The sequence below is a fragment of the Ranitomeya variabilis genome, chromosome 2, assembly GCF_051348905.1.
Source record: "Ranitomeya variabilis isolate aRanVar5 chromosome 2, aRanVar5.hap1, whole genome shotgun sequence".
Classification (NCBI taxonomy): domain Eukaryota; kingdom Metazoa; phylum Chordata; class Amphibia; order Anura; family Dendrobatidae; genus Ranitomeya; species Ranitomeya variabilis.
In genome coordinates, this window is record NC_135233.1 from 460,043,507 (window position 1) to 460,068,471 (window position 24,965).

The following is a 24,965-nucleotide window of genomic DNA, read 5'->3' on the forward strand; positions in this document are numbered from 1 at the left end:
TAAGTAAATTATAGGCATTGTCATGTTGCCACTGTTACACTGATTAAAATGATACTTGGGGTGAATAAATCTGTCTTGTGGTTCTTGTGTAATCAGTGTTAGACCTTTTCAGTTAATGATATGCCAGTGCTCTGGGTGAGACTGTAGGCAGAGTGTTATCTTCCTGCTCTAAGCCAGAGAAACCAAGGAAAGACCGGACCACGGGCCGCCCTGATGCACAAACATGTTCCTCATCATAGAGACAGACTGTTTGTGCTTCAGGGCGGCCTGTGGTCCGGTCTTTCCTTGGTTTCTCTGGCTTAGAGCACTGATTACACAAGAACCACAAGACAGATTTATTCACCCCAAGTATCATTTTAATCAGTGTAGCAGCGGCAACATGACAATGCCTGTAGTTTCTTAATCCTGCTGACGGGTTCTCTTTAAAGTATTACCCAAGTGCTTAGTTTACAGAAGAGATAATAATTGTTAAAAAAATATATATATCAGTGATGTGTGTTGAAATAGCAGCTGCCATCTTATGCGGTGCCCCCCTGCATCATATGGCTGCGGATCTTTCTTTTTTGGCTCTCGCCTCAGACTGTTCCTTTGTTACTGTAAGCCAGTGTTCCCCAACTCCAGTCCTCAAGAGCAACCAACAGGTCATGTTTTCAGGATTTCCTTAGTATTGCACAGGTCATTGAATGCTTGCCTGTCCAGGTGATGGAGTTATCACCTGTGCAATACTAGGGAAATCCTGAAAACATGACCTGTTGGTGGCTCTAGGACCGGAGTTGTGGAACACTGCAGTGTAAGCTGATGAGAGCCAGCGAGAAGACCCTGTGCCAGTCGGGAGGTCACGGCTGCGGTCACATGATGCAGGAGAGGATTGGCGCAGCGCTGGAGACGGCGATTGCTAACAATGTACGTACGTCACTAATCGCCAACAGATTCATAACAAAACCCTGCTGGAGCGGTGCAAGAAGTAAACAGTCCGGTTTTTCCTTTTTGTAAAGCAATACTGATAATTCAATGCTTTATTTCTGTAAGACTCTGTGCACACCTGCGTTTTGCAGTTTCCATTCTCGGCACAGAAAAATTGGATTTATGTGGAGGATGGAGAGGGTATTACTGAATGGCAGAAGGACGTGACCTCTTCTTTGTCAGGCTCTGTTCACACTTGCTCTGATGTAAAGAACAAACTGAAGTTTGGCCATAATGATAGGAAGCAGCTGTGAGCTCGGCTGTAACCTGTGCTCAATGTCACTGCGACCTGCACAGTCGGGGACATGGAAAGGGCTTGGACGTCCAGCGCGGAAAGACTTCCAGCTTGATTCCGTATCCCACAATGCATCGCTCTGTGGTCGTTCTAGCCGCCTGCAGAACTCTATGATTTCCTTTTTTCCAATTGGACGTAGTGTTTATTTTACGATAGAGGCGGGGTGTTGAAGTTATCCCGTCCCCTTCGCACGTGATTGGCTACTTGCTCTGAGTGCTTCTCTCTGATTGGGTCACTCTCACGTCGGTCACAGAGTTAAGCGATGTGGAGGAAGGCAGCAGTGTGATGACGTCACGGCCAAACTAAAGGAAAGGAAGCGAGAAAAGTGAATGAAACGGGAGAAGGAGGCGGCGAGCGGCAGTCACGGATCGGGGTGTGTGTGGGGGGCGAGGGGCAGTCACGGGTCGGTGTGTGTGGGGGGCGAGGGGCAGGCACGGGTCGGTGTGTGTGGGGGGCGAGGGGCAGGCACGGGTCGGTGTGTGTGGGGGGCGAGGGGCAGGCACGGGTCGGTGTGTGTGGGGGGCGAGGGGCAGGCACGGGTCGGTGTGTGTGGGGGGCGAGGGGCAGGCACGGGTCGGTGTGTGTGGGGGGCGAGGGGCAGGCACGGGTCGGTGTGTGGGAGGGCGAGGGGCAGGCACGGGTCGGTGTGGGGGAGGGGCAGGCACGGGTCAACTCGGTGGGGGAGGGGCAGGCACGGGTCAACTCGGTGTGGAGAGGGGCAGGGCGAGGGGCAGGCACGGGTCGGTGTGGGGGAGGGGCAGGCACGGGTCAACTCGGTGTGGAGAGGGGCAGGGCGAGGGGCAGGCACGGGTCGGTGTGGGGGAGGGGCAGGCACGGGTCAACTCGGTGTGGAGAGGGGCAGGGCGAGGGGCAGGCACGGGTCGGTGTGGGGGAGGGGCAGGCACGGGTCAACTCGGTGTGGAGAGGGGCAGGGCGAGGGGCAGGCACGGGTCAACTCGGTGTGGAGAGGGGCAGGGCGAGGGGCAGGCACGGGTCGGTGTGGGGGAGGGGCAGGCACGGGTCAACTCGGTGTGGAGAGGGGCAGGGCGAGGGGCAGGCACGGGTCGGTGTGGGGGAGGGGCAGGCACGGGTCAACTCGGTGTGGAGAGGGGCAGGGCGAGGGGCAGGCACGGGTCGGTGTGGGGGAGGGGCAGGCACGGGTCAACTCTGTGTGGAGAGGGGCAGGGCGAGGGGCAGGCACGGGTCGGTGTGGGGGAGGGGCAGGCACGGGTCGGTGTGTGGGAGGGCGAGGGGCAGGCACGGGTCGGTGTGTGGGAGGGCGAGGGGCAGGCACGGGTCGGTGTGGGAGGGCGAGGGGCAGGCACGGGTCGGTGTGGGAGGGCGAGGGGCAGGCACGGGTCAACTCGGTGTGGAGAGGGGCAGGGCGAGGGGCAGGCACGGGTCGGTGTGGGGGAGGGGCAGGCACGGGTCGGTGTGTGTGGGGGGCGAGGGGCAGTCACGGGTCGGTGTGTGTGGGGGGCGAGGGGCAGGCACGGGTCGGTGTGTGGGAGGGCGAGGGGCAGGCACGGGTCGGTGTGGGGGAGGGGCAGGCACGGGTCAACTCGGTGTGGAGAGGGGCAGGGCGAGGGGCAGGCACGGGTCGGTGTGGGGGAGGGGCAGTCACGGGTCGGTGTGTGTGGGGGGCGAGGGGCAGGCACGGGTCGGTGTGTGGGAGGGCGAGGGGCAGGCACGGGTCGGTGTGGGGGAGGGGCAGGCACGGGTCAACTCGGTGTGGAGAGGGGCAGGGCGAGGGGCAGGCACGGGTCGGTGTGGGGGAGGGGCAGGCACGGGTCGGTGTGTGTGGGGGGCGAGGGGCAGTCACGGGTCGGTGTGTGTGGGGGGCGAGGGGCAGGCACGGGTCGGTGTGTGTGGGGGGCGAGGGGGGGGCGAGGGGCAGGCACGGGTCGGTGTGTGGGAGGGCGAGAGGCAGGCACGGGTCGGTGTGTGGGAGGGCGAGAGGCAGGCACAGGTCGGTGTGTGGGAGGGCGAGAGGCAGGCACGGGTCGGTGTGTGGGAGGGCGAGAGGCAGGCACGGGTCGGTGTGTGGGAGGGCGAGGGGCAGGCACGGGTCGGTGTGGGGGAGGGGCAGGCACGGGTCAGGTCGGTGTGGGGGAGGGGCAGGCACGGGTCAACTCGGTGTGGGGAGGGGCAGGCACGGGTCGGTGTGGGCGCGGGCGGGAGGCACGGGTCGGTGTGTGGGGGCGAGGGGCAGTCACGGGTCGGTGGGTACAGGAGCAGGCATGGGTCGGTGTGTGGGGGTAGAGGAGCAGGCACGGGTCGGGGGCAGGCACGGGTCGGCGGGGGGGGGTACAGGAGCAGGCAGGGGTCAGTGTGTGGGGGGCGAGCGGCAGTCACGGGTCGGTGTGTGGCCTAAAATAATGTCTGCGCCCTCCCATGTGTTACCAGTTAGGAACATCGAGGTCACACCCAGGCCCAAAGATCAATGATGTAAGAGGAATCTGTCACTAGGTGTTTGTTACCACATCTGAGAGCAGCATGATGTAGGGACTGGACTGCTTGTTTCAGTTTTTCATAAAATCAGTTTTTATCAGCAGGAGATTCAGTAGAGGACAAGTAATCCTGCTGCCATGTAGCCCTCCAAATTCATGAGCTATGTATATCCCTGCCCTCACCGCCGATTGACAGCTTTCTGCCTATGCACAGCGTACACAGAAATTTGCCAATCGGGAGCGTGGGTGGGGATATAAAACAGACTTTCGCAGAACTACAGCAAGCAGCTTCGTAAACCACACATCACTGGAATCAGGGTCTCTGTCCCCTACATTATGCTGCTATCAGATGGGGAGCAAAAAAAAAAACCTGGTGACAGATTCTCTTTAAACACCCTGATTCCAACGGGGCTGTATTGATTTGTACCGCTCGGTAGAGTAGCAACCACCCTAAAAAAGCATCCAATATGTCCCATCTACTGCTCCCTCATCTGATTACACACTGGAGGAGGGGGATTCATGTGGTCCCTTGGACACCACCTGGAGCACCACAGACTGGTGGTTCTCCCCATGGGGAGCATAAGGACATTAGTATAGGGATGGCAGTGACATCTGGGGAAGTGACGCTCATCCCAAATACTGTGGGGGTGCCCTGATTGGCGGGTGCTCGGACGCTGCTCCATTTCTGGGATGTTCAACACTGGAGTCTCCTGTGTCATTATTGCATCAGTGCTGTGCTTTAAGGGGGCTGGCTGACTAGCTCATTTCACTAATGAAACCAGCCCCCTTCCTTCACAACCAATGCACAGCAAAGAGGGGGGCTGGCTTGGTTATTAAAAGGAAGGGGGGAAGGTTGTCCAGGCTGCTTCACACGACTTTTCTCAAAACGTTCCTACGTGTAGCACAATATGGAGGTGATGCTGCTGTGCCCGAGGCCGGTAGCTGTAGATTAGGGCACCTTAGTGATTTAACAAATATTAGTAAACTCTGTATCTGATCTAAAGGCAAGTGTTGAAAATATCAGTCCCGTGTTAAAGGTCACATAAAAATGAGAAATGTTTGTAATGAGCCTTTTTTCTTACTCTCCTCCTCTGCAGAGAACAGCATTTATCTTCCCACAATGGAACCTGAAGCAGATTCAGCTACAGAAATGAATGGGCAAGAAGAAGTGGACAGCGAGCGGGAGGACAGTGTCAGTCAGTCGGACTCCGAGGAGGAGAGCTCGGGTGTGTGTTTGCCGTATTCTTCTTTACATTGTACTTCTGTATACCCATCTGGAACCTTCTGCTTCCACCAGTATGCTGTGCAAAAACTGTCACACTTACTCTAAGGGTACCGTCACATTAAGCGACGCTGCAGCGATAGCGACAGCAATGCCGATCGCTGCAGCGTCGCTGTGTGGTCGCTGGAGAGCTGTCACACAGACCGCTCTCCAGCGACCAGCGATGCCGAGGTCCCCGGGTAACCAGGGTAAACATCGGGTTGCTAAGCGCAGGGCCGCGCTTAGTAACCCGATGTTTACCCTGGTTACCAGCGTAAAAGTTAAAAAAACAAACAGTACATGCTCACCTGCGCGTCCCCCAGCCTCTGCATCCTGACGCTGACTGAGCTCCGGCCCTAACAGCACAGCGGTGACGTCACCGCTGTTGCTTTCACTTTCAGTTTAGGGCCGGCGCTTTAGTGTCAGGAAGCAGAGGCTGGGGGACGCGCAGGTGAGTATGTACTGTTTGTTTTTTTAACTTTTACGCTGGTAACCAGGGTAAACATCGGGTTACTAAGCGCGGCCCTGCGCTTAGTAACCCGATGTTTACCCTGGTTACCAGTGTAAAATATCGCTGGTATCGTCGCTTTTGCTGTCAAACACGGCGATACACGGCGACCTAGCGACCAAATAATGTGCAGACCTTCTAGCAGCGACCAGCAATTTCACAGCGGGATCCAGATCGCTGCTGCGTGTCAAATACAGCGATATCGCCATCCAGGTCGCTGCAACGTCACGGATTGCTGGCGATATCGCCTAGTGTGACGGTACCTTAAGGCTATATCCACCCATGCACAGTATCTTATAAAAAAAAAAAATGCTTCCTAAATACAAAGTGGAACCACTTTCAATCTTAGTATCAAAGTCCTTTATCTAGTTGAATGCTCTGCAAAAAAAGATTCTCCAAATCCATCAGGGCTTCTGGTTGTGACTGCTCTCCTGTTTACTTCTCTTAATGCAACAAATGGCAGCAGGGAGGGAGTTGAACACATTTCCACATAGTAGAGAGGGGACTATGTATCTAGAGTCTCAGGGAGGGAAGAGGAAAAAGGCTATGGATAGGAGGAAATAAGTGCAGGATAGAAGCTGTGCTAATATGAGCTTTTGAAGACAGCAGCCACTTGGAAACACACTCACCCTAGAGAAAAATATGAAATTTGGATCGTTATGCAGACTTCTTATCGGCGATGGTCAGAAAAAAAATTTAAAAATAGAGACTTTAACTTCTTTATTAATCTCCAATAACATATGTATCAAATATTTTTCCATGTCAAAGGTACGTATAACTGTTAAAATTGTAATTTCTGCCCTGGACTAATGTGTAGCTAAAATAAAAATTACACTGGAGGAAAATGCATCAAAACTTAGTCTGCGTCAAGGACGTGTTACTGACTTGCCCTTTGGTTCTATCACTTGCGGTTTTGGAGCAGAATCTTTCCAAATCCAACCTTAAAAAACATGGAGGTTTTGTGCCAAAATCTCTGCTGAAAGACAGTGTGCACTTACCCTTATTAGACATCTTGACATTAGGCTTTTTTCTCCTTCGCCTCATTGGGGGACACAGACCGTGGGTGTATGCTGCTGCCACCAGGAGGCTGACACTAAGTGATACAAAGAAAGTGATCTCCTCCCCTGCAGTATACACCCCTCTGCTGACTCACAGCTAACCAGTTCTTGCTTAGTGTCCGTAGGAGGCACACGGACGGGTCTGCTATTCAGACCCAAAGAACTCTTTTTACTTTTACCTTTTTACCTTTTACAACGGACGAATGGGGTGACGGATTCTTTCATGTTCCGATCTCCCCGAACTAACAACAGGCGAGCACGGGAGTTTCACCTCTCCGTATCCTCTCCTGCGACGTGGGAAGCCACTGCCTGAGCTGATTCTAGGGGCGACGGGCCCCTTCAAGGGCACCGATCTCCCCCCTCCCTTATCAGACGAGCACTGGAGTGTCACCGCCAGTATCCTCTTCTGCAGCCAGGCCTATTGCCGGACATTCAGCCCTGCCCACCAGGTTTTACCCTCGGCTGTTCAGAGGCACATTCCAGCGTGGCGTCCGAGCAGCCCCCACTGCACCACCACTATTAAGAGCGGATGGTACAAGGAGGCGGACGGTTCCTCTCCTCCCTGCTAAAGGGACGATGGATTGAGGTTTTTCTCTATGACCAGCATCCCTGGTCTTAAGGTTACACGACCAGCATCCCCTGGTCTTAAGGGTACATGACCAGCATTCACTGGTCTTAAGGCACAGGACCAGCTTTCCCTGGTCTTAAATGCACATCACCAGCATGGTCTGAAACGCTCATAACCAGCCGAAGCCGGTCAGAATATGGGCCGAGATCTATCACTCGGTGGTCTCGGCAGTACTCATCCCAAGAGTAGAACTCTGTGCGGCAGTTTTCTTCCTCAGCCGCCAGGGTCTCGCCTCAAGGGAGTGAGAACTTCATCCGGAAGTCTTCCAACATATCTGCCTTCACTGGAGCACTCCAGATGTAGATCGGATGGCGTCCAGGCTGAACGCAAATGCAATCGAGTTCATGGTCCGGACTTGAGACCCAAAAGCCATCACAGTGCATACTCTGTTTCTTCTGGGATACCAGCTCCGTCTCGCCTCTATCACTAGCTCCGAGGGTCTTTAGGAAGCAGGAAGGCCCCAGTGGTCCTAGGAAATCTACACTGTCGAAGTCTATTTAGACGAGTCTTCGGAGCTGGCCGCTCTGTTCCTTCAGATCTTTTTTCCTTCATTACCATCTAGGCAAGGTTGTCCTCAAGCCGTCCCCATCTCTTGTTACCAAGGTGGTATCGTACTTCCACTGTTACGAGGGTATCGTTCTTCCCTCTTCTCTTTCGGCTCCAGTCCACAAAACGGAATGGTTTCCCCATACCCTGGACAATGTGAGAGCCCTATTTTTGTGACATGAATTTGAATATTTGGCTAAAAAAAATATTTTTTACTATTGGGTTTCAGACTTTTTGCACATTTTGCCTTCTGTGTAATAAGTGTGTAATAAACTTAGTTGAAAAAAATAAATAATTTTATCCCCCAATAACTTGCATTTAAGTAAGAAAAGTAAAGTTGTTTCCAGGGATGGAGAATCCCTTTTCAGATACCGTGTGGAAAATAAGTATTTGACACTGCCGATTTTGCAAGTTTTCCCACCTACAGAGAATGGAGAGGTCTGTAACTTTTATCGTAGGTACACTTCGCCTGTGAGAGACAGAATCTAAAAATAAAAACCAGAAAATCATTGTATGACTTTTTTACATAATTTAAATTGCATTTTATTGCATGAATTAAGTAGTTGATCACCAACCAACCAGCAAGAATTCTGCCTGTCATAGACCTGTTAGTTTTTCTTTAAGAAGCCTCCAACTCTGCACTCATTACTTGTATAAAAGACATCTGTCCAACACGCTCAATCACACTCCAACCTCTCCACCATGGCCAAGACTAAAGAGTTGTATAAGAACACCAGGGACAAAATTGTAGACCTGCACAAGGCTGGGATGGGTTACAGGACAATAAGCAAGCAGCTTGGTGAAAAGGCAACAAATGTTCGCACAATTATTGAAAAATGGAAGAAGCACAACATGACTGTCAATCTTCCTCGGTCTGGGGCTCTATGCATGATCTTGCCTCCTGGGGTAAGGATGATTCAGAGAAAGGTTAGGAATCAACCCACATCTACACGGGAGGACCTGGATAATGACTTGAAGAGAGCTGGCACCACAGTCTCAAACATTAGTTAGTGATACACTATGCCGTCATGGGTTACAATCCTGCAAGGCACACAAGGTCCCCCTGCTCACCCCAGCACATGTTCAGGCCTATTTGAAGTTCGCCAATGACCATCTGGATGATCCAAAGGAGGCATAGGAGAAGGTCATGTGGTCAGATGAGATCAAAATAGAACTTTTTGGTATCGACTCCATCTGCCGTGTTTGGAAGAAGGATGAGTAAAACCCCCAAGAAAACTCCCAACTGTGAAGCATGGTGGGGGAAACATCATACTTTGGGGGTGCTTTTCTGCAAAGAGGACAGGACAACTGCACCATATTGAAGGGAGGATGGATGGGGTCATGTATTACAAGAATTTAGCCAACGACCTCCTTTACTCAGAGGGTTGAAGATGGGTCCGTAAGAAGCATTTCAAGGTCCTGGGGTGGCCTAGCCAGTCTCCAGACCTGAACCCAATAGAAAGTCTTTGGAAGAAGCTGAAACTCAATGTTTCCCAGCGCAAAGCAAGAAACCTGAAAGATCTTGAGGATCTGTTTGGAGGAGGGGGACAAAATCCCTGCTGCAGTGTGTGCAAACTTGGTCAAGAACTACAGGAAACTTCTGACCTCTGTAATTGCAGACAAAGGTTTCTGGACCAAATATTAAGTTTTGTTTTTCTATTATACCAAATACTTATTTCATGCAATAAAATGCAAATTAATTATGTAAAAATCATATAATGTGATTATTTATTTTTTAACTTTTAGATTGTCTCTCAGGTGAAGTGTACCTATGATAAGAAAAAAAAAAAAATGACTTTCCATTCTTTGTAGGTGGGAAAACTTGCAAAATCGGCAGCGTATCAAATACTTATTTTCCCCACTGTATGTGGACCAGAAATGTTTTGTAAATTGCAAAAACAAATTACCTAAACTTATTATAACGGTTACAAAATGTGAACACTTAAATGAAATCTGGTGTATTGTATGAGGTCGGTGGTTACAATCTTTCTTCTTGACAGATATGGATGACTTGGATTGTGAACGTCGCCGAAATGAGTGTCTTGATGAGATGTGCCATCTGGAAAAGCAGTTCTCAGAATTGAAGGAAAAGTGAGTAACCCTCACCTCTGCTGTATGGCAGGCTCCTGCCTAAGCCCACGGTCAGTATTTGGTCAGTATTTTACATCCGTGTTTGTAAGCCAAACCCAGGAGTGGGTGATAGTGGTGACTGGTTTCTATTATTGTTCCTCTCCTGATTCTGGCTTACAAATACTGATGTAAAATACTGACCAAATACTGAACGTGTGAACATGGCCTAAAGCTGATCGTAGATACTTTGTCCATAAAGTATCTATACAGCATCCTACTGACAGATCAGGATCAGTGTTGATAATTTATTAACCCTCTTGGATTTGCATAGTTTTGCCATGGCTGTGATATGGATGGATGTATTATCCTGAAATATAAAATGTACTGAAATATTGTCTGCAGGTTATTTAAGGAACGATTAAGCCAGCTCAAAGCTAAACTGGAAGAGGTGACGTGCGGTAAAGCCTTGGAGTACATCAGTCCTCTGGCAGACTTGCAGAATAACATGAAAATCCGCATAGAAGTGGCAGGTAGCATCTTATTCCCGATACTGGGGAGCTGATCTGGTGCGGTAACTGCCACCACAGGACACATCTCCCAAGAGTCACATCTGTCTGTCTCTCATTTTAGGCATCTATAAAGGATTCTGTCTGGATGTCATCAAAAATCGATATGAATGTGAATTGCAGGGTGCAAAGCAACATTTAGAGGTAAAAGCATTCTTCTGCCATCCTTTCCGCCACTTCAACAGGAATCTTTGCCAATACCCTGCGTGCAGGGTCGCCCCAACTCTGCGTCCTGTGACCGAGCTTGGAGAAGGGGACAATGGCTTGAAAGTGCCAGAAGTTGCATTTGTTTTCAAAACTTCGTGCTGCGCAAAAAAAATTGCAACTTTCTCCTACGTATCATTGGGGGACACAGGACGAATGGGTGTTATGCTGCTGCCACCAGGAGGACACTAAGTTAAACACACACAAAAGATTAACTCCTCCCCTGCAGTATACACCCACAGGCTGGACAATCCAGAGCCAGTTCTTACTTAGTGTCTCAGGAGGCACTTGGGTCCTCAGGACCCCACCAATTTTTGTTTTTAACGGAAGGGAGCGACAGGCAAATTTTCAGCTCTGATCTCTCCCGCACCAACAACGGGCAAGTACATGGAGCGTTCCTCCTGTATCCTTTCCCGCGACGATGGATGCCAGCCCTGGCTCACTTTCCAGTGTGGCGACGGTTCCTTAGCGTTCCGATCTCCCTCCCTCCCTGTCAGGCGACCACGGGGACTAATCATCCACCTAAGTTTCCTGGAGCCAGGGCACAGCCGGACAGAATGCCATGGCGTCCGTGCAGCCGCCCACTGCATCACCACTGAACATAGCGGATGTTGCACGGCGGCAGAAGCTCTCCACCCTCTCCCTACTAAGGTGAAGGTGGATGGAGCATCGGCCCCATCGCACAAGGTAAGTGCGGGGGCCGACCAGCTGACAGGGGACCGCCCGTTCAGGGATCCCTTATCCTCTTTCTAATGCGGCGCTGCAGCCGCGGGGCAGCTTTATAATGGAGGCATGGCGGGCAATCCGGCGCTCTGTTAGGGCGGTGGCACAGTTTACCGGCCCTGGGCCGGACTCCAACACGGACAATCAGACTCCCTCCCTCATACAGCAGGATGGCGGTGGCAATGGCAGCGTTCCGACGCGCATAGCAGGGAATCCACCGCCCGCCCACGACACGCCCCCCTCCCTCTCTCTCTCTCTCTCTGGGCGCTTCTCGTTCCCGAGAAGCGCCCTTCTCACATCTCGGCGGCCATCTTGGACCAGGAAGTGCGCTGGCGGCTCTGCAGCACCACAGCGCACAGGACTTCAGGATCTCCCTGCCAAGCACCGCAGAACTTGGTGAGACGCACTCAGTAGGATTGTCTCTTCCCCTGCCAGTACGCTCACTTTATGGCAAAGATGTCACAGTCTAAGCAAAAACGGACTGGAAAGACCCACTCTGTTATTTTTGCCGTGTGCACCTCCTGCAAGGTATCTCTGCCCCGAGGTCACACTACCCCGCTGTGCTCCGCCTGCGAAATGTCTGCGGCACAGGATACTCCGGCCTCTGACCCGGAATGTAGTGAGCCTAGTACCCCCGCATGGGCGTCCTCCCTTGCTCGATCTGTGGCATCCTTGGAAAGGACGATACAGTCCCTCCGTGACCCGTCCCTTACCCAGGGCGCTTCCACGGATGATGTAACGCGGCCTAAAAACCCCTCTCGGCCTAGAGGTCGTACCGTTTCCAGAAGCCCTCTCTCATCTAGAAAGAAGTCCAGGGTAATATCTCCGGTCCGTGATCAGCCCTCCGGCTCAGAGAGCGAAGTCTCTCGTCACTCATCCCCAGCTCATAGCAGGGAATCCTTTCTGGACGACGCATCCAGCGTGTCCTGTTCCCCAGAGTATCGTCACGACCAAGAGACCCTAGATTCTCTCATAGACTCGGTAAGTCAGACGCTACAGTTAGAGGAGGAAACCCCGTCCAAGGCGGTTCATCCCGTGTCATTCGGGCGAACCACAAAGGCTCATAGATTTTTTTCCTACGCATCCTCAATTCAAGGACATTGTCGATCTCCACAGAGTCCGTCCGGATAAACGCTTCTCAGGTCAGAAGGCTATGCAATTGAAGTATCCGTTTGCTCAGGACCTTGCTAAGGAGTGGTCTCAGTCACCCTCCGTGGACCCGCCAGTGTCGCGGCTAGCCACCAAGGCGGTTCTATCCTCCTCCGAGGGCGCGTCCATCAAGCATCCCACTGATGGACAAATTGACCAGATGGCTCGCTCGGCTTTTGAAGCTTCCTCGGCTTCTCTCTTCCCTTCTTTTGCCGCCACATGGGTTGCAAAAACCATGACCCATTGGGCCGAGTCTTTAGCCTCTACAGCACTACACGCCGACTTACCCCCCGAGGTTTCACACCTGGCCACTCAGATTGCCAGAGCGGGGGACTTTGTAGTTTCCGCATCCTTAGACGCGGCCAACTGTGCCTCACAGGCAGCGGCCAATGCTGTCACGATCCGCAGATCCCTTTGGCTCAGGGACTGGAAAGCGGACTCAGGATCCAAAAAATCTCTCACGTCCCTTCCATACCAGGGCGAACGCCTTTTTGGGGACAAACTAGATAAAATAATCGCAGACTCCACAGGGGGAAAGAGCAAATTCCTTCCCCAGCAACGGACCTTTCGCAACCAACAGGGCCGAGGCCGATATTTCCGTTTCGGCTCCAATTGGTCCAATCCTCCCTCCGCGCCACCCGGCGCCGGGAGAGGTCAGCGCAAGGACAGAACCTCCCAGCCATCTTACAAACCTTCTCCCTCTTGGAGAGGCAGACCCAGACAACAGGGGTCCAGGGGGCCCAGACCTAACAGGTCTCCACCTCAATGACTCTTGGCAGACGCCAAAGGACACCGACAGAGTTGGCGGCCGCCTACTCTTCTTTCGGGACGCGTGGCTCTCGGTAGTTCCCGACCGATGGGTCCGCGAACTGGTATCCTTCGGTTACAAGATAGAGTTTGTCTCTCTTCCCCCCCCCCATCTCGTTTCTTCCAGTCCCCTCCTCCCAGAGCAAGGGTCCGTCAGTATTTTCAGGCCATAAGATCGCTATGGGAAGACGGGGTCATCATCCCGGTACCTCAGAACGAGAGGTACCAAGGTTTCTATTCCAATCTTTTCATTGTACCAAAGAAGGACGGCTCAGTACGTCCAATATTGGACCTCAAGCTCCTCAACAAGTACGTCCGTGTACGTCAATTCCGTATGGAGTCCCTCCGCTCGGTAATTGCCTCTCTGGAAGAGGGCGAGTTCCTTGCATCTCTAGATGTTCAAGACGCTTACTTGCACATTCCCATCCTACCGTCTCATCAGCGCTTCCTCCGCTTCGCGGTCCAGGGGCACCATTTTCAGTTTGTCGCCCTACCTTTCGGGCTGGCCACTGCTCCTCGGGTGTTCACCAAGGTCATGGCAGCTGCCGTGGCCATTCTACATGCTCGAGGCATAGTGGTGTTGCCCTACTTGGACGACATCCTCATAAAAGGCCCCTCTTTCCGGTCCTGTTCAGAAGCGGTAGACGTCACTATAAATACCTTTTTGCGCCTGGGCTGGAAAATCAATTTCAAAAAATCTTCCCCAGTCCCGGCCCAAACCATATCCTACCTGGGAATGATCTTAGACTCCTCTCAGGGTCTAGTACTTTTGCCTCCGGAAAAGGTATCCACTCTTCAGAGAGAAGTCCGGAAGCTTACTCAACCTCGCTCTCACTCCCTACGCTTCTCCATGAGGGTACTCGGCAGGATGGTGGCGGCAATGGAGGCAGTGCCCTTTGCGGTTTTTCACCTCCGTCCCTTACAACACGCCATTCTGGCAGTATGGGACAGGAATTCCGCCTCGCTCGACCGCCGTCTCCTTCTCTCTCGCCCAATCAGACAGTCCCTCAGGTGGTGGACCAAGAGGTCCTCCCTGACTCGGGGGAAGTCTTTCCTTCCGGTGCACTGGCTGGTTGTCACAACGGACGCCAGTCTCTTCGGCTGGGGTGCAGTGTTCCAGCGCCACTCGACTCAGGGTCGCTGGTCTCCGCAGGAGTCCCAGCTGCCCATCAATATCCTAGAGATTCGGGCAATCAGACTGGCTCTCCATCATTTTCAGCCGTTCCTCTCCGGCCGTGCGGTCAGAGTCCAGTCCGACAACGCCACTGCGGTAGCCTACATCAACCGCCAAGGGGGCACTCGCAGCAAGGCGGCCATGGTCGAGGTGACGCTAATTCTCCGCTGGGCCGAGACACATCATTCCATACTCTCAGCAGTTTTTATCCCAGGCGTGGAAAACTGGGAAGCGGACTTTCTCAGTCGCCACAGCCTCGATCCCGGAGAGTGGTCTCTCCATCCCGCAATCTTTCACCAGATATGCTCTCGATGGGGGACCCCGGACGTGGACCTAATGGCATCTCGCCTCAATTGCCAGGTTCCCGTCTTCATGGCCAGGTCTCACGACCCCTCAGCCTTCGGAGCCGACGCTCTCGTCCTCTCATGGCAGGGTTTCAGACTCCCATACATCTTTCCCCCAATTCCTCTTCTGACAAAGGTGATCAGGAAGATCAAGGCAGAACGGATCCCAGTACTTCTCATCGCTCCGGACTGGCCGCGCAGGACATGGTATGCCGAGATGGTTCAACTGGTCTCAGACGTACCTTGGAGGCTGCCGAGTCGCGCAGACCTCCTGTCTCAAGGGCCCATTTACCACCCGAACTCAGAGGCCCTGTGTTTAACGGTGTGGCCGTTGAGTCCTGGGTACTGAGGCAGAAGGGGTTGCCCCAGACGGTGATATCTACCATGCTCCGCGCACGCAAGCCTTCTTCTATGCGCATCTACCACCGCGCCTGGAAGGCATACTTCGCCTGGTGCAGGAAGCGGGGACGTTTCCCCCTCCGTTTTTCTATCCCTCACATTTTGGAATTCCTCCAATCAGGCGTAGACTTGGGTCTTGCTCTCAGCTCTCTTAAGGGCCAAATTTCTGCTCGCTCGGTTCTTTTTCAGAGAAAGATTGCAAACAGATTGCAGGTCAGGACCTTCATCCAGGGTGTTTCTCATATGGCTCCGCCTTACAAGATGCCCTTGGAACCATGGGACCTGAACCTAGTTCTCTGTGCTCTTCAAGAGCCCCCCTTTGAGCCCTTGCATGAAGTGTCTTTGCTGTTCTTGTCTTGGAAGATTGCCTTCCTCGTGGCTGTCACGTCTATTAGACGTGTCTCTGAGCTGGCAGCTCTGTCGTGCCGACCTCCTTTCCTCGTGTTCCACCAGGACAAGGTGGTTCTGCGGACATGTCCGACTTTTCTTCCGAAGGTCGTTTCCTCCTTCCATCTTAATGAGGAGATTGTCCTTCCCTCACTGTGCCCTGCTCCTTCCCACCGCACGGAAAGGGCGCTCCACACTCTGGACTTAGTGAGGGGTCTCAGACGTTACGTCTCCAGGACTGCGTCTCTCCGTAGGTCAGACGCCTTGTTCGTTCTTCCGAAGGGGCCACGGAAGGGACTACCCGCTTCCAAGGCCTCCATTGCCAAGTGGATTCGTTCCGCCATCCAAGAGTCCTACCGTGTCAAGGGTCACGCCGCACCTCCGGGGATCAAGGCTCATTCTACCCGGTCAGTCGGCGCGTCCTGGGCCATCCGGCACCAGGCATCGGCAGCACAGGTCTGCAAGGCTGCTACATGGTCCAGTCTACATACGTTCACGAAGCACTACCAGGTGCACTTTCAGGCTTCGGCAGACGCTTCCGTCGGTAGGCGAATCCTACAAGCGGCTGTGTCTCATCTGTAGTTTGTAGGCTCGCTCAGCATTTATAACTTCTGGTGACCCACCCAGGGACTGCTTTGGGACGTCCCATTCGTCCTGTGTCCCCCAATGATACGTAGGAGAAAAGGAGATTTTTGTGTACTCACCGTAAAATCTTTTTCTCCGAGTCATCATTGGGGGACACAGCACCCTCCCTGTTAGCCTAGTTGGCTCAATTGTTCTTTTCAGTCTGTGTTTTGACTATGACATGTTTTCTGTTTGTTAACTGGCTTCTACTGCTTTGTTACCGAACTGGCTCTGGATTGTCCAGCCTGTGGGTGTATACTGCAGGGGAGGAGTTAATCTTTTGTGTGTGTTTAACTTAGTGTCCTCCTGGTGGCAGCAGCATAACACCCATTCGTCCTGTGTCCCCCAATGATGACTCGGAGAAAAAGATTTTACGGTGAGTACACAAAAATCTCCTTTTTCTTTTTTTTTTACGAGCAGTGTAGCAAGAATGGGTGTGGTTCAAACAAAGTCTTTAAAATGCTGGCGGATCCACTGTGTTTCTCAAAGTGAAGACTCTCCAGGAAATCACAAGTGGTCTTTTTTTTTTTTTTCCTGAAGTGTGCGTTGTGTGTTTTGTTTTTTTTTTCTTAACCCCTTCCCGACCTTTGACGCCACGTAGGCGTCATGAAAGTCGGTGCCAATCCGACCTGTGACGCCTATGTGGCGTCATGGAGGGATCGCGTCCCTCCATATCGGGTGAAAGGGTTAACTCCAATTTCACCCGATCTGCAGGGACAGGGGGAGTGGTACTTCAGCCCAGGGGGGGTGGCTTCATCTCCCCCCGTGGCTACGATCGTCGCTCTGATTGGCTGTTTCACTTTCAACAGCCAATCAGAGCGATTTGTAATATTTCACCTATGAAAATGGTGAAATATTACAATCCAGCCATGCTGCAATATCGGCCATGGCTGGAAACCCTGATCTGCCCCCCCACCGCCACCGATCTGCTCCCCAGTCCTCCTTTCTGCCCCGTACTGTGGTCCGCTCCCCTGTCCTCCTGTCCGCTCCCCCAGTGCTCTAATTTACCCCCTCCCCCCCCCCCCCCCCCCCCCCCCCGTGCTCCGATCTCTCCCCCCCTCATACTTACCGAGCCTCGCGGTGTCCGTCCGTCTTCTTCATGGGCGCCGCCATCTTCCAAAATGGCGGGCGCATGCGCAGTGTGCCCGCCGAATCGGCCGGTAGATTCGTTCCAGGTAGGTTTTATCACAGTGATCAAAATGTATCACATTGATCAAAATAAAAAAAATAGTAAATGAACCCCCCCCCCCCCCTTTATCACCCCCATAGGTAGGGACAATAATAAAATAAAGAAAATATATATTTTTTTTTCTTCCCCCACTAGGGTTAGGGGTAGGGTTAGATTAGGCTATGTGCACACATGGTGCGGATTTGGCTGCGGATCTGCAGCCGATTGGCCGCTGCGGATTCGTAGCAGTTTTCCATCAGGTTTACAGTACCATGTAAACCTATGGAAAACCAAATCCGCTGTGCCCATGGTGTGGAAAATACCGCGCGGAAACGCTGTGCTGTATTTTCCGCAGCATGTCAATTTTGTGCGGATTCCGTTTTACACCTGTTCCTCAATAGGAATCCGCAGGTGAAATCCGCACAAAAAAACACTGGAAATCTGCGGTAAATCCGCAGGTAAAACGCAGTGCCTTTTACCTGCGGATTTTTCAAAAATGGTGCGGAAAAATCTCACACGAATCCGCAATGTGGGCACATAGCCTTAGGGTTAGGGTTGGAATTAGGGCTAGGGTTGGAAATAGGGTTAAGATTAGGCTTGTGGTTAAGGTTATGGTTGGGGTTAGGGTTGGGATTAGGGTTAGGGGTGTGTTGGGGTTAGGGTTGTGGTTAGGGGTGTGTTGGGGTTAGGGTTATATCTAGAGTTGGGATTGGGGTTTGGGGTGTGTTGGGGTTAGTGTTGGAGTTAGAATTGAGGGGTTTCCACTGTTTAGGCACATCAGGGGTCTCCAAACTCAACATGGCGCCACCATTGATTCCAGCCAATCTTGCGTTCAAAAAGTCAAATGGTGCTCCCTCCCTTCCGAGCCCGGACGTGCGTCCAAACAGTGGTTTACCCCCACATATGGGGTACCAGCGTACTCAGGACAAACTGGGCAACAACTGTTGGGGTCCAATTTCTCATGTTACCCTTGCGAAAATAAAAAATTGCTTGCTAAAACATAATTTTAGAGGAATGAAAAATTATTTTTTATTTTCACGGCTCTGCGTTCTAAACTTCTGTGAAGCACTTGGGGGTTCAAAGTGCTCACCACACATCTAGATAATTTCCTTGGGGGAGTCTAGTTTCCAAAATGTGGTCACTTGTGGGGGGTTTCTACTGTTTAGGCACATCAGGGGCTCTGCAAATGCAACGTGACGCCCGCAGACCATTCCATCAAATTCTGCATTCCAAAACGTCACTACTTCCCTTCCGAGCCCCGACGTGTGCCCAAACAGTGGTTCCCCCCCCACATATGGGGTATCAGCGTACTCAGGAGAAACTGGACGTCAACTTTTCGGGTCCAATTTCTCCTGTTACTCTTGTGAAAATAAAAAATTGCGGGCTAAAAAATAATTTTTGAGGAAAGAAAAATTATTTTTTATTTTCACGGCTCTGCGTTATAAACTTCTGTGAAGCACTTGGGGGTTCAAAGTGGTCACCGCACATCTAGATTAGTTCCATGGGAGGTCTAGTTTCCAAAATGGGGGTCACATGTCAGGGAGCTCCAATGTTTAGGCACACAAGGGCTCTCCAAACGCGACATGGTGTCCGCTAACGATTGGAGCTAATTTTTAATTCAAAAAGTCAAATGGCGCTCCTTCCCTTCCGAGCCCTGCCGTGTGCCCAAACAGTGGTTTACCCCCACATGTGAGATATCGGTGTACTCAGGAGAAATTGCCAAATAAGTTTTAGGATCCAATTTATCCTGTTGCCCATGTGGAAATGAACAAATCGAGGCTAAAAGAAATTTTTTGTGAAGAAAAAAAAAAAAAGTACTTTTTCATTTTTACGGATCAATTTGTGAAGCACCTGGGGGTTCAAAGTGCTCACTATGCATCTAGATAAGTTCCTTGGGGGGTCTAGTTTCCAAAATGGGGTCACTTGTGGGGGAGCTCCAATGTTTAGGCACACAGGAGCTCTCCAAACGCGACATGGTGTCCGCTAAAGATTGGAACCAATTTTTCATTGAAATAGTCAAATGGCGCTCCTTCCCTTCTGAGCCCTGTTGTGCGCCCAAACAGTGGTCCAACCTCCACATATGGGGTATCGGCGTACTCAGGACAAATTGTACAATAACTTTTGGGGTCCAGTTTCTCTTTTTACCCTTGGGAAAATAAAAAAATGTTGCTAAAAGATCATTTTTGTGACTAAAAAGTTAAATGTTCATTTTTTTCCTTCCATGTTGCTTCTGCTGCTGTGAAGCACCTGAAGGGTTAATAAACTTCTTGAATGTGGTTTTGAGCACCTTGAGGGGTGCAGTTTTTAGAATGGTGTCATTTTGGGTATTTTCAGCCATACAGACCCCTCAAACTGACTTCAAATGTGAGGTGGTCCCTAAAAAAAAATGGTTTTGTAAATTTCGTTGTAAAAATGAGAAATTGCTGGTCAAATTTTAACCCTTATAACTTCCTAGCAAAAAAAAAATTTTGCTTCAAAAATTGTGCTGATCTAAAGTAGACATGTGGGTAATGTTATGTTAACTATTTTGTTTGTGTCACATAACGCTCTCGTTTAACAGAATAAAAATTCAAAATATGAAAATTGCGAAAATTTTCTAAATTTTAGCCAAATTTCCATTTTTTTTCACAAATAATTTTTGCTTTATCGACCTAAATTTACCACTAACATGAAGCCCAATATGTCACGAAAAAACAATCTCAGAACCGCTAGGATCCGTTGAAGCGTTCCTGAGTTATTACCTCATAAAGGGACACTGGTCAGAATTGCAAAAAACGGCCAGGTCATTAAGGTCAAAATAGGCTGGGTCATGAAGGGGTTAATATCTTCCGGCTGACAAACGGAAGAACGGTCAGGTCACGTTCAGCCACTTCATGGCTTTCGCATCTTGAAGAGTTTGAGGTGACCAAAGACTGAACAATAGGTACAAGTAACTCTGACTTTACTGTGCATTAGGTTCCTTCTCTGTAGAGAGTTTTGTGCATATGCTAGTGATGAGCGAGTGTGCTGGGATAAAGTGTTATCTGAGCATGCTCGGGTGCTAACAGTGACTTTGTTGTTCTCAAATATGTTCGAGTCCCCAAGGCTGCATGTCTCACGGCTGTTCAACAGTTTAACATGTGTGGATTGTCTAACAGGAAATCGCTGCATCTGTTGCGGCTTTTGAACAGCCCCAAGACATGCAGCCGCGGCGACGAATGTTATTTTCAAGCACACCGAAGTCACTTGGTTAGCAACAGAGCATGCTCAGATAACACTTTATCCTAGCAAGTCCGCTCATCACTAGCACATATCCTCAGGATCTAATTAATTTTCTTCCTCTATTGTTTTGTTCAATTTGAGTTGAAGGGAATCTGTCAGTAGGTTCAACCCTACTAAGCCCTCTATATGGGCACTTGGTCATAGGCAGCTGAATTCAATGATACATTGAGATATGCAATCTGATGTCGTCTTCTAGAGAAATTCATGTTTTTATTATGTAAATGAGCGGTCAAGATCTATGGGCTGGACATAGGTCTCCCTGAGAATCTGCCTCCAGAGCTTATTGTAAATAAGAGGCAGTGTGAGACATGTAATGGCCGTTCTCTGCTCTCCTGATCTCACTGCAGAGCTGTGTGTGATATAACTTACACATCTGCAGGTTCCTCTCGGTGCTTCCAGCTCACAGGCAGACAGGGTTACAATACAGCAGAGCTGTGACTGCTAACGTGTTTGTTATGAGATGGAGTTCAGTTCTCCTGTTCTGTTTGTCTTACTTTTTCGCAGTGGCAACTCTTTATTTATAATAATCTCTGGAGGCAGATTCTCCGGGAGATCTATGTCCAGCCCAGAGATCTTAACAGTTCATTTACATAACGGAAAAACGTGGATTTCTCTAGAATAAGACATTGGATCTCAGATATTAAGGTATTATTCATCTTCCTATGACCTACATGCCCAAGTAGATGGCTTAGGAGGGTTGATCCTACTGACAGATTCACTTTAAAGGGAACCTGACCGATGATTCTTGCTGCCCGAACTCCTCTGTTATTGCATACTTGCAGACAAGAAAAATGTGACTTCTCTCCACCCTTGTCCCCTAAATTGGTGTGTTTCTTTAGACCAGGGGTGGGGGACCTCAGGGCCATTTATGGCCCTCGTTGACCTCTTATCAGGCCCCCCAAGCACATTCTCAGGGACCGCATTCTTGGGCAGAGAGGTGTATTTTGATTACAACCAGTTCATTAATTTCTTCTTGCTCTGTTAGCACACACAGATGCTGTGTTCACTACTGAACACTGAAGGGCATGCAATGAAGGATTACGTCCTAAAACCAGTGCCAGTCAGGATGTACTTTGTGGGCCGAGTTTGTTCGGCCCCCTAAGGATGGTATAAATATCCAAATGGCCCTTGGCAGAAAAAAGAATCCCCACCCCTGCTTTAGACAAACAGGTGCTTCTCACAAAATTAGAATATAATCAAAAAGTTAATTTATTTCAGTTCTTCAATATAAAAAGTGAAACTCGTATATTATATAGCCTCATTACAAACAGTGATCTATTTCACGGGTTTTATTTCTGTTAATGTTGATGATTATAGACATCTGTCAAGTCAGAATTCTTCCCCATGATTGTGGAGCTACTGAAACAGACTAAGGGTATGTTTCCACGGTCAGGAAACGCTGCTTGTTTGACGCTGCGCAGAGCTGCAGCGTCAAACAAGCAGCGTCCAGATGTTCCAGCATAGTGGAGGGGATTTTATGAAATCCCGTCTCCACTATGCGTGGAAACCTGCACGCGGCGGCCCTGCGACTACGGACATGCTGCGCGTCTTTTCAGATCGCAGCATGTCCATACACCTTGCGGGGACGCAGCGTCCCCGCAAGGCATATCACAGGGCGCTATGGGAGCGAGCGATCATCCCGGATGTGAAGAGTTAACACATCCGGCATGATCGCGTCCCAGAAAGGGGGCGGGGCTTAGCGCCGAGCGGCTTCGCCGCTGCGGCGATACCGCCGGCCATCCTGAACGTGGAGACATAGCCTAAGGGACCTTTGTAAACACTTAGGAAGCCTTTGCAGGTGTTTTTTGTCAATTATTCTAATTTACTGAGATAATGACTTTTGGGTTTTCAAGCCTGTAAGCCATAATCATCAACATTTACAGAAATAAACACTGGAAATAGATTACTCTGTTTGTAATAACTCTATATAATGAGTTTCCCATTTTATATTGAAGAACTAAAATAAATTAACTTTTTGATGATATTCTAATTTACTGAGAAGCCTGTACATGGGGCGAGTCTCATGGGGTGAGAAGCAGTTGGGGATCTTCCTCTTGGACAAGTAATCCTAATCACATCATCCACACCTCCGTTTACAAATGTATATTTTCTCTCGATGTGGCTGCAGTAACAGAGCCAGTCTTGAGTTTTGAAGCCAGTGGTTGGGCGGTATGAATCGGCTAACCGCATTCCTTGTAAAGAAAGCACCTGCTAAGCTATAAATGCAGAAGATCACTGACGCTGATGGGTTAGGCCAGTAGATGACTTGGGAAACCCTTCTAGGACCTGCTAGAATATTGCAATTAATTAGATATTAAAACCTTTTATTACTAGAATATCATATTCGCTCTTGTTAGATCGTTCATTTACACGTGTATTATATTGTGTTTGCAGAGTGAGAAGATTCTCCTGTTCGATAACATGCAGTGCGAGCTTCTTGAGCGGATCCAGAGGCTGGAGGAAGATCGGCAGAGCATCGACATTTCATCCGGTATGAAATCGCATCGGAGTATATTGTTGAATGCTGCCTTATATTCTACACTGATTTTTAGATACACTAGTGCTTACTTATACAGTTCCCACTCTGGAGGAATCGGGAAGGGAATGTATTATAATTAGTGATGCGCGCGAACGTGCTGGGATAAGGTGTTATCTGAGCATGCTTGGGTGCTAAGTGTCATCAGTGTTCTCGAAAAATATTTGCACGTCTCCTGGCTGTTCGACAGGCAACACATACCTGTTTATTAGGTAATCCCTGCATGTGTTGCGGCTCTCGAACAGCCGAGACACGCAGCTGCAGGGACTCAAACGTATTATTCGAGCACGCCGAAAACACTGGGTTAGCACCCGAGCATGCTCAGATAACACCTACTCACAGACATTCGGCAATCTCTAGATATAATGCTCTTTTGCATGGAGAATGCCTGCTTGTGCCAGAAGATTTTTCCATTGATATATGCTGACTGTTAGGGTATGTGCACTCGTCAGGATTTCTTGCAGAAATTTCCTGAAGAAAACCGGAAATTTTCTGCAAGAAATCCGCATTTATTTATTTTTTGCGTTTTTTTCCCCGTTTTTTCTCGGGTTTTTTTTAGCATTTTGCAAGCGTAATTAGCTTGCAGAATGCTAAAGTTTTCCAAGCGATCTGTAGCATCGCTTGGAAAACTGATTGACAGGTTGGTCACACTTGTCAAACAGTGTTTGACAAGTGTGACCAACTTTTTACTATAGATGCAGCCTATGTAGCATCAATAGTAAAAGAATGTTTAAAAATATTTTAAAAAAATTAAAAAAATGGTTATACTCACCTGCAGACAGCCGATCTCCTCAGCGGCTTCCGTTCCTATAGATGGTGTGTGTGTGCAGGACCTTCGATGACGTCGCGGTCACGTGACCGCGACGTCATCGCAGGTCCTTCACACACACCATCTACAGGAACGGAAGCGGCAGCATGCACCGCTGAGAGGCGGGAAGACTCCGGGGGCCATCGAAGGTGAGTATGACTATTTTTTATTTTAATTCTTTTTTTTTTTTTTATACCAATTATATGGTGCCCAGTCCGTGGAGGAGAGTCTCCTCTCCTCCACCCTGGGTACCAACCGCACATGATCTGCTTACTTCCCGCATGGTGGGCATAGCCACATGCAGAAAGTAAGCAGATCAATGCATTCCTAGTTGTGCGGAATCCCCGCAATTCCGCGAATTTAATGAACATGTTGCTTTTTTTTCCGCGATGCGATTTTTTTCGCGGAAAAAAATGCAACATTTGCACAAGAAATGCGGAATACACTGAACATAATGGGAGGCATATGTAAGCGTGTTTTTTCGCGTATTTATCACGTTTTTATAGCGAAAAAACGCGAAAAATACTGAACGTGTGCACATGGCCTTAGCGTTTCAATAGTTGAACAGTAAGAAAAACTGGGAGAAAATTGTATCAGGAAATGAGCTAAAGGGGTTCCCACACTACGGGGTGGCACACGGGTCCCATAGCCTTTACCCTGAATAAACAGCAGCCTGCCTAGCATGTTTTTCGTTTATTAGAGTGGTGGGATGAAGAGTTGAGGTCAAAACGAAGCCGCAGAAAATGGGATCCGTTTCGGTCGGAGAAGAAGAGGAAGGTCCCATTGGTTTCTGGTATCCTTTATTTAATATTCTGTATGTTGGAAGTTGAAGAAGGACATATATCCATATCGACAGATCATTCCTTCTGTGCCTGATCACTGCTTTCAGCAGTGAAGCCGGTATAGTTGGTAGAAGACTCCTGGTTCCAGTGATTGGCTGCAGCTGTTAAAGTTACAGATATTTCTATTTCCATTTATTAGGACTTGTATAAAAGCTCTGCTATCGTCACTGTTATTTCTGATCTCAATGTAAAGA

At 50.0% G+C, this 24,965-nt stretch overlaps 1 protein-coding gene and 1 long non-coding RNA gene across 7 annotated transcripts in view; one reads left to right on the top strand and one right to left on the bottom strand.

Moving 5' to 3' along the window:
- Nucleotides 1-769: 769 nt before the first annotated feature.
- Nucleotides 770-24,965, bottom strand: part of LOC143806661 (uncharacterized) — a 63,476-nt gene continuing 39,280 nt past the window's right edge. The window contains exon 3 of the long non-coding RNA XR_013221528.1: nucleotides 770-1,560. This is a non-coding gene — a long non-coding RNA (uncharacterized LOC143806661). The remainder of the gene's footprint in view (nucleotides 1,561-24,965) is intronic.
- The window catches only part of BRMS1 (BRMS1 transcriptional repressor and anoikis regulator), a 54,362-nt gene continuing 30,882 nt past the window's right edge, over nucleotides 1,486-24,965 (top strand). The window contains exons 1-7 of one of the 6 annotated variants that reach the window (XM_077287449.1): nucleotides 1,486-1,624; nucleotides 4,805-4,934; nucleotides 9,710-9,800; nucleotides 10,182-10,309; nucleotides 10,410-10,489; nucleotides 22,980-23,076; nucleotides 24,630-24,722. In XM_077287449.1, the coding sequence (XP_077143564.1) occupies nucleotides 4,829-4,934; nucleotides 9,710-9,800; nucleotides 10,182-10,309; nucleotides 10,410-10,489; nucleotides 22,980-23,076; nucleotides 24,630-24,722 (595 nt within the window). In that variant the 5' untranslated portion in view covers nucleotides 1,486-1,624; nucleotides 4,805-4,828. Of the gene's footprint in view, nucleotides 1,632-3,599; nucleotides 3,620-4,804; nucleotides 4,935-9,709; nucleotides 9,801-10,181; nucleotides 10,310-10,409; nucleotides 10,490-22,979; nucleotides 23,077-24,629; nucleotides 24,723-24,965 lie in introns of those variants that run through there. The other 5 variants (XM_077287453.1, XM_077287454.1, XM_077287451.1 and 2 more) reach the window with 5 other exon arrangements.